Source organism: Henckelia pumila, chromosome 4 (genome assembly GCF_033568475.1).
Source record: "Henckelia pumila isolate YLH828 chromosome 4, ASM3356847v2, whole genome shotgun sequence".
Classification (NCBI taxonomy): Eukaryota; Viridiplantae; Streptophyta; class Magnoliopsida; order Lamiales; family Gesneriaceae; genus Henckelia; species Henckelia pumila.
Genome location: NC_133123.1, coordinates 5651752 through 5665509, shown reverse-complemented (window position 1 = coordinate 5665509; position 13758 = coordinate 5651752). Strand labels below are relative to the sequence as shown.

Here is a 13758-nt window from a genome sequence, read left to right as displayed (position 1 = left end):
TTGAGATTTTTTTTATAAAAGGACTACACAAATTATAAATATTGAGTAAATCTCAATACTATAAATTCAAAATACAATAATTCTTCTATTTATTTTAAATAAAAGTATCACTTGGTAGTCATGCATGCTCCCCCTTCTATTAAATTAAATTTGTAAATCCCAAGGACATTCTTAGCCAAGGATGAAAGCAAAAAAATGTTGGTAAAAAACCAAGAAATATAAAGGGAAAAGCTACGAAGGAACAATAGAAAATTGAAAATAAAAATTCCATTTTTGTAGCAATTATTCTTCTGCCAACATACGCCAGCTGCTTGTATGTAGCCTGAAAAAGCAAACTGACCAATTCAAGTTGCTTATCCGAGCAACAAACTAAGATTCACTTCTATTGTCCCCTTCTATTTCTTTCCTTTATTTATTTATTTTTCCATTTTTAGTGTCCTCTTGTTTATTACATGCGTCCCATTCGGTACAAAAAATCTCTCAATATGATCAACATGAAAAAATGGGTTATATTTTACTCTATGTATTGCATCAATATATTATACACACCTCCAAGTTTTTTTTAAAAATTTTAGTGTATCCTAATATTATTATTTTGAAAACTTTAATTATAAAACGGAACCCGTGAGTAGATAACATTTAATTTTTACATTGTTATTTTAAAATGTCGATTCATGAATCGACATGTTTAATTTTCAAGGTCGTGGTAACGTTCCCACTTCCCACTACCTCTTGTGAATTTTATTTTTTTCAAGGGACCTAATTAGTAATTATACCCATTAAGAATATATTTAATTTACTCAAAAACTAAATTATTACTTCCACTAGATCTGTCAACGAAATTTAACGGGAATTAATTAGCTGAAAATTGGAGAATTCATTACAAATTAATGTTAAGTGGAATATAATATGACTGCCCCAAGTTTTGGATGGTAAATTTTAGCATGCAAGTTGGTCTCCATTTTTAGTCATACCGCATCACGACTTTAGGCAATACGAGTACATCTATAGAAACAATAGATTACCAATAAAGATTTTAAATAATATTTTTTTTATGAAAAACATTAAATAAAATTTGAAACAACGAAGAAATTTTTATTATATTAGCCGAATCCACAAAATCATAAGTTTGTCGCCAAAAAACTTTATGACTTGACCTCTCTCGTCTAGAAGAGATGCTTTAAGTTCAAATGAGTTTGCATCATAATTGGCACAACTTTAGTGACAATAATCTGCGATTTTATTATATTTTTCCTCGGAGACTATAATATAAGAATGGATGATATATATAAAGAAGAAAATGGCCTTTATATATGTGTGTGTACTGTATATATATAGATATGTGTTTGGTCCATCCGCTACGCCCGTGAGTTGAATTGGGGATTAATAGTTTAGTACTTTTTATCTGATACGTGTCATGGAGTTTAGGGTATGGTCCCCTGCCAAACCAAACAAAGCCTAATGGCCAATAGCTTCCCTTAAATAAACATCACATGAATATTAGTCCAACTAAATTTAGTTAAATTCAACATTCCTACTCTATTTCCATCTGATCATCTGTTCGCAACGGTATACTAACAACCCGTTATCGGTTTCCATAAATTAAATACTAACATTTTTATATTTCAATTTAATTTGATTTCGAAGAAGATGACCAAATTTATAGATTTGATCAGATAATGTCCATGCCACATCATTGACATGAATGCATGGCATGCTAAAAGGTCTCAAACGAATTTAAATAAGTATTAAGTTATGTTTTTTCATAATATAACGTTTTGTTTATCACATTTCTATGATCAAATTAATTAATAATTATATCGATCGATCTTCGGTGATAGGATTCGATGAAGTTAACTCGTTGTGGTTATTGGAAGATTTGATTGACAAGTGATGGAGGTTTCAAAATTCCAAATTCTATAAGAATTGAAAAAGAAATAAGATACAAATCAAGGATTCAATCTGAACTTAACCTTAGAGTAATTTGTACTTAAATGTGGTGTAGGCCACTTTAACTTAACCTATTTAATTTCCATTTGTATATATTACCTATATATATATATACGTGAGATGATAAATATGTTTTAGGGAAAATTGCATATATTACCTTTGCGAAATTTCGGGTTTGCTGATAACTCTCTATGAAATATTTTTAAGCTAATAACCCCCTGTGATTCTACATTTATAGCATACACACCATTTCCAGCTAAAAAATGACGAAAATACCCCTACATAAATAAATGATAAATTAAAGAGTTCATAAAAATCAAGGGCATTTTTTGTCATTTTTAGCCAGAAGGGGTGTGTATGCTATAAATCTAGAATCAACGGGGGTTATTAGCTTAAAAAAATTTCATAGGAAGTTAACAACGATCCCGAGATTTCACAAGAATGATATATGCAATTTTCCCCATGTTTTAATTCAAGGAAAACTTTGTTCACAATTCTACCACCACCAACGACATTAATAATAATTATCATTACATGTATATATATAAAAACCGCAGCATTGAGATACAATGGCAACAGAAATAATCGAACAAGAAATTGTTATACTTCAAATCATCGTAAAGCTTGCAACAGTTCATCGAGTGGAGGCATGTCCTTGGACATCCATTCAAAATCCCTGAACGACATTCCACGTGACAAGAATGGAGCCACATCACACGCAGCTTGATCAGTGGAATATCGAACCGGCGGCGGCGGCGGCGGCTGTCGTTGCGAGTAATAATTAGCGGCAGGGTGGATATGGGAATCCTTTCCGGTGAGGTTTTGAACAACAGACTTGAAACTCATGGCATCAGTTTCCACATATTGCGTGTTGATTATCACCACCTTTACTCCAATATTTCCACGCCTCCCAGCCATTGATATATATATATTCTTTCCTTTCACGTACTTTTCAGATATTATATTTTGCTATGCTAAATGAATGAACAAAATCAAGCTCCGAGCTGTTTTGTTTTTGTTTTTTTAAAAAAAGGGATTTGTGAATGATGATACTCATGATGAGTAGCAGATCGCAGAATTTATATATACGTGGTTTGACCTGTACGGATTGATAGTCATTCGTCAAAGAAGTTGACCGATGTATTGTTATATAAGGAACAGCCTAATACGACCATATAGTACTAAGTCAAGAGTCAAGACACGCGAATGTGAACCTTGGGAATTGGATATAGAATGAGTCCATACATAATTGATCAAAATTTTCGTTTGATGGTATATCATTGACACACACTTGAGGGGAACTCAACATTTTGATCATGTAACTTATACATTTTTCTTTTTGTTGTCCTTTTATCGATCGAGTTACATTTTTACTCCACCAACTGATCTTACACAATTTTGCAATCTTAGTTTTTTTTTATTAGAATATTGATGTGACATAAGACACGCAAACAATATCTGAAGCAACGTCACGTCATTTGTGTCCAACGACACGTTATTATTTTTTGTGTCACGTTAATATTAAGATGAAAAATGAAAAAAATGTTACAAATTAGTAAATTAAAATTGTGAAGGGAACCAAAATAAAAATATCGCAAATTATAAGCCCGATTTTATTAAAAAAATGACAAGCGCCTACGTGTTTGTGTTCTCTTCACATCTTGGTGGGAACGCAACATTAAAATTTTGCTGACCAAATGTCAAGTTGATATTTGTCTTACAGGCTAATTTTATTTTATTTCCCACTTTTAATTTTATATTAATGAATATACTGTGCAGTACGCAGATTTCATGTCATTTTGTGATTGATGTTATGAAGTGGTCATAATGAAAATTAATTAAATGTATAAAATTAGATGTAGACTTTAAAATTTGTTTAAGGGCGAAGTGAGATACTACATATATTTTCAACTCTGATGAGCTTATATATCATGTTTCTAAGACACTTTGAACTATACAACATTGAACTTGTTTAAAAAAAAACTATATAGCATTGAATATCTATTCCGGTGTATTATAGACTTAACTGGGTACTTAATCTTAAAAAATGAAATAAAAATTTCTTATATAATATGGTAAATGTGTGGTCTATAATTTCGATTTATTTGAATAATTTTGGCATTTACATAGTTCGTCTTTTCAACTTTTCGGCTTCGAGATTCCTGGAATCTAAATTGACACATGCATGCAACAGTCAAAACGTGCGATCCACACGTGCTCCCAGTTTCAATGCTGAATCTCTCCATTTCAACCTTCCTCCAAAGAAAGACTAAAACTTCAAAATGTAAAAACAAAGAAAGCAAAGTTATATATATTTTTATAATTACACAAACAAAAATAAATAATAATTTTACTATAACAATATACGTAGAAAAGGTTAATAAACGATGCATAGAATAATGAATATTCTTAGTAAAAATAACCGACACTATAATGAGAAAAGGCTAACCATCATTATTTTTAAAATAATGAAAAATCTCGGTAAAAATTTCTCTAGTACATATTTTCAAATAAAAGGAATTGTAACGGATGATTCAAGTACCTTTGCCATTTGCTCAAAAAAAAAAAACCAATAAAAAAACTTTGCCATGAAATGATAAATTTACTGATAACCAGATAAACCAAAAATTATAAGAGATTGCCTAAATTGAGACCAAAAAAATTGTCCTACTTACAGGCATGTCCTGAGATATGTGGACGTAGAATTCTGTTTCTAGGAGCTTTTTTGGTTGCAATCTTGATCATTAATCAATCTACGAGTTTCTTCCCATAACTTGGTCTCCAGTCCTAACCTCCGGAGCTCCATCAGACCACGCTCGACTGCGACATTACAAGCAAGACCGATGAATTCGAACACTACATGAAGGCACCATTAATACTTCCATCATGCATGCATGATTATTCAAGAGACGTGGATTGACGTATACCATTTGTGTCGCGTAGAAAACAAAAGAAACATTCATATTTCAATATAAACTTATAAGGAAAACATGAAAAAGGAACAAATACAAAAACGAGAGGTATCAAAGTTAGTACCATCCACAGCATCATGTGAATTTAGCAGCTTGTTGGATTTGTTGATCCAGAACCGAAGTTTCTCTTCCGCGATGTCAGGTTCCAGTCCATGATTCATTGCTCTTCTCCAAAAATATGTCAGCCAAGCCTAATATTACAGTATAATCAATCTGGCTGACTGGCCATGATCCCGAGAACCGAATGTGCGGTAGATAACTATAATCATTCCAGATTACAGAAATTGGTTTCATTTAAGGTTACCTGTTTAAGAAGAACGTCTTCAGACTCTTCTTGGCTCAGTTCTGAAACAAAGCATGAGTTCTTAATTAATTAAAGTAGTAATATCTTGAAAATTTTTGGAGAAAAGGACTTACCAAATGCTTCTGAATAATATTGACCCTCACTAGATAGCTTTAATTCATCTATAGTGACAAAAAAAAGAGGGCATTATCAGAAATATTTGCATCAACTTTCCTTGTTAGACTGTGTTATAAAATGACATTAATTGGATTACAATTAAAATATGAGGAGACAATTTAATTTGTTCTACCAAGATAGGGATGAGATCAGATACAAGTTTGATAATATTCATCCACAGGATAAAGATTCAGTCGAAAGAGGTCGAGATTTCATACCATTAACATTAGATTTTGCGACACTTGGGCGACGCTTTAGGGCCATTGATATTGCTATTCCCTCTTCTACCTTGGAAACAAAATATTAAAAATCATCAGAAACAGCGGCAAAATTCATTCTTTTCCTTTTCCTTTTGTAAAAGTAAAAAACTTCATTCTACTCGAGGTTGAAAATAAGAGATTTCAGGCGTGATCAATTGTATTTGTTTCCACAGACGACAGATCAAATTTTCAAACATTCTTTACAAACATCAATAAAAATCCTGAGTAACGAATAAATATAATCTTGAAGAAGTGCGGAAATTTCAATACATAGCTGTTAAACTTTTGAGAAGAACCTTAAGTGAGTTCAGTTCCCTAAGACCTTTCTCAACTAAAAGCATGCTTTCAACACAAGCTTTTTTCGAAATGCCATTTGTGTCTTGTACAACCTTCTCCCTTTCTTCAAACTCAATGTTCACTGCAAGTTGACAAAAGTAATATACAGTTGAGAGAAGTTTGCATGAAATTAATCTAGCTAGTTAACATCTTTTGCTTTCTGTCCAGCAAATGGAACATACTCTGTGAAGTTTCATCTTTTGCTTTCTGTCCAGCAGCTAATATAACTTCAACAGGACGAGAGGCAAAGGAGGACCAATATTCGTATCTCGATCCCGCAAGTTCCGCATAAATACCTGAGATTTTATTTCAAATTTAAATTCCTACAATAATTTTCCAATTAAAATTCAAGATTTCTTTTGGTGATCTATTCCACCATAACCTGCTTTTTCAGAATCCTGTCATGTATCCTAGTTGGTGTCTTAAATAGGCCCAACCATGTAGTGGTAGAAAGAATGTGAGTGGACTAAAATTACCATGGCGAAGGCATATGCTCCAGCATCGAGCAAGCCAGCATCGCTTCAGGACAACCTCTTCCTAATTTAAGAGACTGTCAATTACATATGTATGGATAAAATAGTGCAACGTAAGAGCATCGAGATGTTTCACAATTGGTAGATACCGTCTCTTCTTGAATCAATATCATTCTTTGTGTAATTGTTCGAAGCGATTTAACTTCATTTTGGACATCGTGGAGCTGCTCCAAAGCCAATGTAGCTTCATCCCTTGCAGCCTTGTAAGAATATCATGGTAATAATATTTGGAATATAATTGGAATTTATTTCAGTATCCTTGTGACTATTGCGAAATTTATGAACAAAAAAATCATAAACAAGGTAGACATTGAGATTCTTAATACCTCGGCTTCTAATCGAAGCGCTGCAATCTCCTCGCCTCCTCCACCATAGCTTTGTGCAGCAACTTTAAGAGCAGCCTGAGGCAATTGATACGAAGAACAAAAATTACTTGTCCATGTAAAACAGAATGAGCAAAAGCATCAAGCCTTGACCTTTTATTAAGATTTAATGAATACGTTTTGGCATAAGTTGTGATACTGACTATCATGGATGGAAAGCTGATGCTCACTAATATCCAATCACAAAAACAAATCATTAGAAGTTGGTAGTTGCTATCTTACAGACCTCTCGTTTCTGAAGGTCGGCTTCCTTCCTGCAGAATTGGTATAAAGCAAAAAAAACAATTAGAACTGAATCAACCATCTTTGGTAAAAGTTCCCAATTCAAAACTTGCCTGCTCAAAAGCCGAGCTTCTAAAGATACTCCTTCTCCCAGAGATGCAATCTACACAAGGTCATGATTTATCAATCAAATAAAACCCCAAGTTTGTAGGTTTTGAAGTTACAGGCAAAAAACCATTACACGGTTCTTCATTACTGAGACGATGTCTTTTGTAGCCGTAGAAACACATTAGTCAAAAGCTAGGTAGAGGCATTTCACATTTCCCCCAAGGAAACATTAAATATAGACCTTGAGTACACTTTCAAAGTTACCTGTTTCTCGAGCTGCCTGGTTCTTGCTTCCGATTCCTCACACTTTCGTTCTGTAATTCGCAGCTGAAGACCAGTGGTTACATTGAGATTCTAACTGCTGATGTGATATGGAAACTATTCCAGTTTCATGTGAAACTAAACTTGCAATAAGTGATAAACTATTCACAAGTCATCAACGAAAAGGCAAAATGCATCACCTTTTCCAATAGATTATCGTTTTCTTCCTGAAGCATGTCAAGCTGCAGTTTTGATCAACAGTTGTCAATGAAGCAACCGACCTTTTTAAAGGAAAATATTTCGTGTATATGCATAACTACATTCTTATAACAAATATAAACAAACAAATACATTAATTGCAAGAACACTTCCATACATCGTTCCTTTCTGAAAGGTATAAATGCACTTGCCCGTTATCTCAGGTGGAATCAATTTGGTGTAAGTAAAAGTACCTCGTCTTGTAGAGCAGAAGACGACTGCTGCTCACTAGGCTCTTTATATTTGAAAGTTCCAAAGTCTAGAGATAACCTGGTGATTGGCAGGTCAATTATCATTGAATACATAGATGCAGAACATCTAAATAAATTTCGGTACTCAACAGTTTTTTAAAAAACAATGTAGAAGATATAGGGTGAGTGAAAAATAAACTAGAGTAAGAGGTCTTTTGACGTGATATTTATCAATTTAAGTACCTTTTGTCCTTGGATTTAGCAGATTTAGTCTCTACAGGGACTCCTGAGACCTCTGGCTTATTTGATACTGGTACACTTCGAGGCACCGTGGAAGCGGTCTTGATCACTAAGGATGGATGATCAGCTGATCCAAAACGAGCAGATGGGGGCTGTTCCGAGAGACTAGAGTAAGAAGCTGATCTTCCAGTGATGTTAGATCGAGCAGAAAGTGGTTGTGTTTCTTCCACCGATTCTATGGGCTGAAATGAACTACTTGGTATTGTAGAAAGAATAGGTGTTGGCAGGTCAATAGGCTTTAGATTTGATGGTCGAAGAAAAGGTAATGAGCGAGCTGATGAAGGCTGTTGTTCTATTGAGCTGAGAGTTGCGGATACTCTAGTACCTGATGTTGAACGTGCAGAACGCTGCTGCTCCACCGAACTAGCATTTGTAGATGCTCGAGCACTGATTGTTGAACGTGTAGATGGTGGTTGTTCTTGCGAGGTGCGAACTGACTAAATAGCAACATGAAATAGTTTATATTAGGTGCTTATTGGAAATTCTATCATTCAATATCACTTCCCCTCGAAAAAAAGAAAAAAAGTATAAATTCTTCAAGTGAAAGTTTCTTCCCCTCCACAGACTACTGAATAGTCTCCTGAGACCCATCTCTCTCACATTTTAAATGAAATCCTGGGTCTGTCCCTTACCAAATGATAGTGAATGAAACAAAAATATTATTGATAAAGGTTTTTACCATCGGAGAATGACTTTTCGTTTGCCTTCCACCTCCAAGTCTTATGCCAACTGACGAGATACCAGGTTCAAAACCATACAAGTCATTGTCATCATCCTCATCATCTGCAGGTTGATGAGCCATAACTTGAGCAAGTCTTTGAGCTGCTGCTTTTGTGTTCTGTGGCCTCTTCATATTTGCTAATCCAGTCGAACTAGATCGTCCATGGCGATTCATTGGAGATGCCATCGTGTGGCCTAACCACTTTTTGTTGTATCAGGGCAAAAAATATTCTTTCATACATACACCGGTTTAAACAGGTTCATTGCTGTAAAATAACTTAGTGGTCATGCAGACGACGACAAGCCGAAAAGGATTTATGGAATTTAAGGAAAATCGGAGCTGGCAATTGAACAATCTTAGAGCAACCTCTAAATTTCTTATCATGAATTATCGAATTCTCGGTCACTAAGAACAAGATTGAGGATGAGAAATGTCCATGGGATCGAAAAACTCAAACAATGTTGGAAACTATAACACTTCCATTCCTATATTATGATGCATACATGAAGAGAAAAGTGCAGAGACAATGTCATTAGCAATTTAAAATTAATAGCGCTACAATGTTCATAAAAGAACTCCTAACTAATACCAAAAGTGTATGTCGAATTATACTTATAACGATCACCTCGTCTGCCTCGTGAACACCGTTAGCTGTTCACAGCCAAAAACCTGCATCAAGAGGTATTATACTGTTATTACAAGTTCTACTTTGTGTCATAACTTATTCCTGTTTTCATGAAGGTGTACATAACTTAAAAAACAGAATGCCAGTAGTATGGAAACCTGCAGCCGCAGACCCTCGAATAAAAATTAAAAATAATTTTAAAAAACTCAATCCCTAAAAATCAAATTTCACCTTCTATTGAAACCAATCATATTCCTATTCATATCCAAAAAAAAAGTATTTTTTTGGCGGTAGGAATCGGCTTTCGAAATCATTACTCAAATTATGCAAGGCATCATAAATTTACATCAATCTAAGATCAAATCCAATCCATTCATATCTCAGCAAATATTAGCAACAACCAAAGATTTCCCACGATTAATTAATAATATGTGATCATATTGAAGAAGCTGAATTACATGTAGGGATTAATCGCACCTGATGCATAGATGTGAATGATCGATGAAATTGGCTGGATCAATTATATGATCTGCTGTCTCTATAGTTCGCAATATTCGTACGAGGGATTAATTGTGTCCGTTTCGGAACTTTTCAGAAAGAAAGCAAAGAATTAGAATCCCCACGTGTGCATTGCATGCAGCTCCAAATATCTCTCGATTATAAATTTATATAATTAGTTTAAAATTAGGGAAAAAAAATCAAGCAAAAATAAATTGGCTATCATGCGTCGACTTATCCATACATATATTAATATCAACAAACTTGGGTGATTTATGTGAGGATTTTGAGAAATTGAACGTAAATTGTGAAAAGAAGATGATTTGATTTAATTGTGTTTAAATAGATAAATGTTATTAAGTAGGCTTTATTACTGTTGTTTGATTAATTATTACTCATTACCGTAACGTTTATTATCGTGAGCGTAACATTAATAGTGAGGTAGACAGTAGACAGCAAAGATTAGCCACCCAAGTTATTTCTGAAATCCACGACATTATCTTTTGTTTCAAGTTATACATAATCTCGTGTTACCATGTGCGTACGTAAAGAAATGATTATTGCCCCTAAGGGGTTGTCTAAGTTGGTGGAGTAAGTGAACTTTTGGCCAGAGGTCGGGAGTTCGATTTTCCCTATCAACACTTTCTTGGACTTGCCCAGTGTGGTTTACCTGACTAGCGTAGTTTACAGGCTATTGCGTTAGTCCGGGGTTTACCCAGAGCGCACCGAAAGATAGCGGCCCCGGGTTCCCACGTCACAAAAAAAATGATCATACACGTCATTAAACCAACTTCTTAAAAAAAATTACTGGATAAGTGACAAAAAAAAATACATGGCGAAAATTGATTTTTTTTTTATCTCTTATATATTATCAAATTTTAGTTTTCGTATTTGAAATTTATAGTATCATATTATCACTTTCGAAAAAAAATGACCAAACTTGCTAAAATGCAAAATTCAACTGAAATTTGTTAACGTAAAAAATTAAAATTATAAAATAACAAAATTACATAATCAAAAAAATTATATATATATATATATATAGAGACACGCATGCACTTGGGGTCGTGGCACACTTAGTTTGATTTATTTATATTTATATAATATAATAAAAAATCTAGATCAGTGATTCCATTCGATTAAAACATGGTATTAAAATTTGTAAATACGTTTGTCATCATTAACCCACGACCAACATAAAATATTATTATTATTGTTCCCAAAATGTATCAACAAAGAAGTCGGAATATAAAATAAAATGATTTTTTTTTCGAAATATATTATTAATTCAAGAAATTAATTGGATGAGTGAATTATAGTCTTTTAATTCGATTCCATTGCAAAATTAATGCCACCCTTTTAACTTCCTTTGGAAAACCGGCCAGTAACATTATCTCATAAATTCTCTTGCTCATTCAAATCAACGGAAAAAGATGGAGTTTGATCATGACAATGGGCAACTATATATATCATAAACGATTCTCTTAAATCTCCCCTAAATATTTCCGTTTCCAACTCCCAAACTTCTCGCTAAATATATAGCACACACAGCTAGCTAGCTGCGAATCTCCATTCTCATTAATTCACGCAAAACAAACACTAACATGAATCCAAGAGTAGCCCTTGGAGTAGCTTTCCTTTCCATTTTCTCAGCACTCGTCGTGTGTTCGAGTCACAAAACCAAAGTTTTCAACGTCAAGAAATATGGAGCTATTGGGAACAACAAGACCGATAATTCTAAGGTAAATTATAATTTAGTTCCCATGCATGCATACATCGATCCCATTAGCTAGCTTTTCATATTCATACTATATAAAAGTGTCTGTTGTTGTTTTTTTGGGTAGGCGTTTACGAAAGCTTGGAGTGAGTCATGTAAATGGAGAGGCAAGAGCATTGTTTTGATTCCAAAGGGAACTTACCATTTGGGATCCATAGTTTTAAAAGGACCTTGCAATGGGAGAAAGGGGTTTGTGATCAAAGGGATGCTGAGGTCTCCTAATGAACCGGGTTCCTTTTTCATCGACCATTGGATCACATTCCAGAATATCAACAATCTCAGGATCCACGGCGGGGGTACGTTGGACGGCCAAGGAGCCTCGGCTTGGTCGTATAATAAATGTAACACCGGTTCTTGCAAGCGTCTTCCTGTTGTAAGTTCTTTTTTCCAATACTATATACTTACAATGTAACTTATTACATGTTATCTTCGAAGTTACAAAATTATTCGTTTTTTTTTTAAATAATAATAATAATTCTTGATGAAACGTTTGGAAGTGGCAGTGGCCAGATGGGTTTAATTTTGGTTGACTACTTGTGGGAAGTGACTACATGTAACCCCTCCTTTAATCCTATTTTACTAGAGTATTATTATGAAATTAAATTGGTGTTAAATGGCTTAAATGAAGCATTTAATAATTCTTTTTTTTTTTTCTCACTTTTGATTGTAGTGGTTTTGTGAAAACATGCACGGGATACTGATAAACTAAGATTTAGGAAGGGTGTAGATAAGTATTTTGAATTTTGAATCTTAATACAAAAAAAAAATATGATCAAGTGTTCCACCTTTGAATATTAAAATTATATTTATAATTGTACTCTTCAAATTTAGTTAATTTCTTTTTGGAATGACAACCAACAGTCACTGCGGCTGGATTTCGTGAACGACTCAGAGATATCCAACATAAAGTCACTAAACAGCAAGAACTTCCATTTTAACCTCTTCGCATGCAACCGAGTCAACATCCGGCACGTCGTTTTATCGGCTCCGGCGGACAGTCCCAACACCGACGGCATCCACGTCAGCAGCTCGGGCAACATCAATATCGACAAGACCGTCATCTCCACGGGAGACGACTGCGTGTCCATCGGCCCCGGCAACCGGGACATTCACATCACCAACACATTTTGTGGGCCTGGCCACGGGATCAGTGTCGGTAGCATGGGAAAATCTGGCACCAAAGAAGACGTTACAAGCATCAGCGTCGTCAACTGCACGTTCAGAGGGACTCTTAATGGAGTTCAGATCAAGACTTGGCCGGACCCCGAGGCTGCCGGCGGGTTCGCTTCGAACTTCACATATGACAACATTTTAATGGAGAAAGTTGACAACCCCATATTCATTAATCAGCAGTACTGCCCTTTCAATTTGTGCAATCCTCAGGTAAAATTTGTTTAAAATGATAGTGTTTTCCATAAGAGTACCTTCTGAGTATTTTTCCTAAGTTTTCTTGTTTCAGGGATCCTCAAAGATTCAGATAAGCAACATTATATTCAGGAACATATGGGGTACATCAACCACCAAGGATGCAGTGAAACTCAAGTGCAGCAAAAGCCATCCATGTCACAATATTGCTTTAGAGAACATAAACTTGATCGGTCCGGGAGGAGTTGCATCTTCTTCCTGCTCGAACGTCCACGGCAGATCTCGGGGAAGACAGAAGCCTCCTTCTTGCCTTTCATGATTAGAATTTAGAGGCCTCTGTTTTTCAAGAGAACCTCTCTAGTTATCAGTGGCTTTGGCCCTTTGTTCTTGTTTTCCTGACTAATGTATGGATATCAAAGCTTTAGACTTGCGAAAGTGTTTTTCTTAGTTTCATTATTTTGTGGGATCGTATATTCTGAAACAAGAACTTCTGTAATCAATTGTTTCACCTACACAAATAGCCCAATATTCTTCAACT

At 34.7% G+C, this 13758-nt stretch overlaps 3 protein-coding genes across 3 annotated transcripts; 1 reads left to right on the top strand and 2 right to left on the bottom strand.

Annotated features, from left to right (window-relative positions):
- Positions 1 to 2562: 2562 nt before the first annotated feature.
- On the bottom strand, positions 2563 to 2868 carry LOC140860403 (VQ motif-containing protein 1-like). The gene has a single exon (XM_073263420.1). The coding sequence runs from the start codon at positions 2866 to 2868 to the stop codon at positions 2563 to 2565; it is 306 nt and encodes a 101-aa protein (XP_073119521.1).
- Positions 2869 to 3998: 1130 nt separating this feature from the next.
- Positions 3999 to 10184, bottom strand: LOC140865980 (coiled-coil domain-containing protein SCD2-like). Its single transcript, XM_073270833.1, has 20 exons — positions 10058 to 10184; positions 9581 to 9624; positions 8914 to 9220; positions 8178 to 8671; positions 7938 to 8013; positions 7686 to 7727; positions 7489 to 7551; positions 7226 to 7279; positions 7121 to 7144; positions 6838 to 6912; positions 6601 to 6711; positions 6455 to 6515; positions 6161 to 6274; positions 5939 to 6060; positions 5601 to 5670; positions 5340 to 5387; positions 5227 to 5267; positions 4987 to 5113; positions 4626 to 4770; positions 3999 to 4225 (listed from the first exon to the last, which is right to left on the bottom strand). Exons 3-19 carry the CDS (start codon positions 9139 to 9141, stop codon positions 4664 to 4666), a joined length of 1857 nt encoding a protein of 618 aa, XP_073126934.1. The 5' UTR covers positions 9142 to 9220; positions 9581 to 9624; positions 10058 to 10184; the 3' UTR covers positions 3999 to 4225; positions 4626 to 4663.
- Positions 10185 to 11682: 1498 nt separating this feature from the next.
- On the top strand, positions 11683 to 13747 carry LOC140865023 (exopolygalacturonase-like). Its single transcript, XM_073269505.1, has 4 exons — positions 11683 to 11820; positions 11923 to 12228; positions 12717 to 13238; positions 13315 to 13747. Exons 1-4 carry the CDS (start codon positions 11683 to 11685, stop codon positions 13537 to 13539), a joined length of 1191 nt encoding a protein of 396 aa, XP_073125606.1. The 3' UTR covers positions 13540 to 13747.
- Positions 13748 to 13758: the final 11 nt, after the last annotated feature.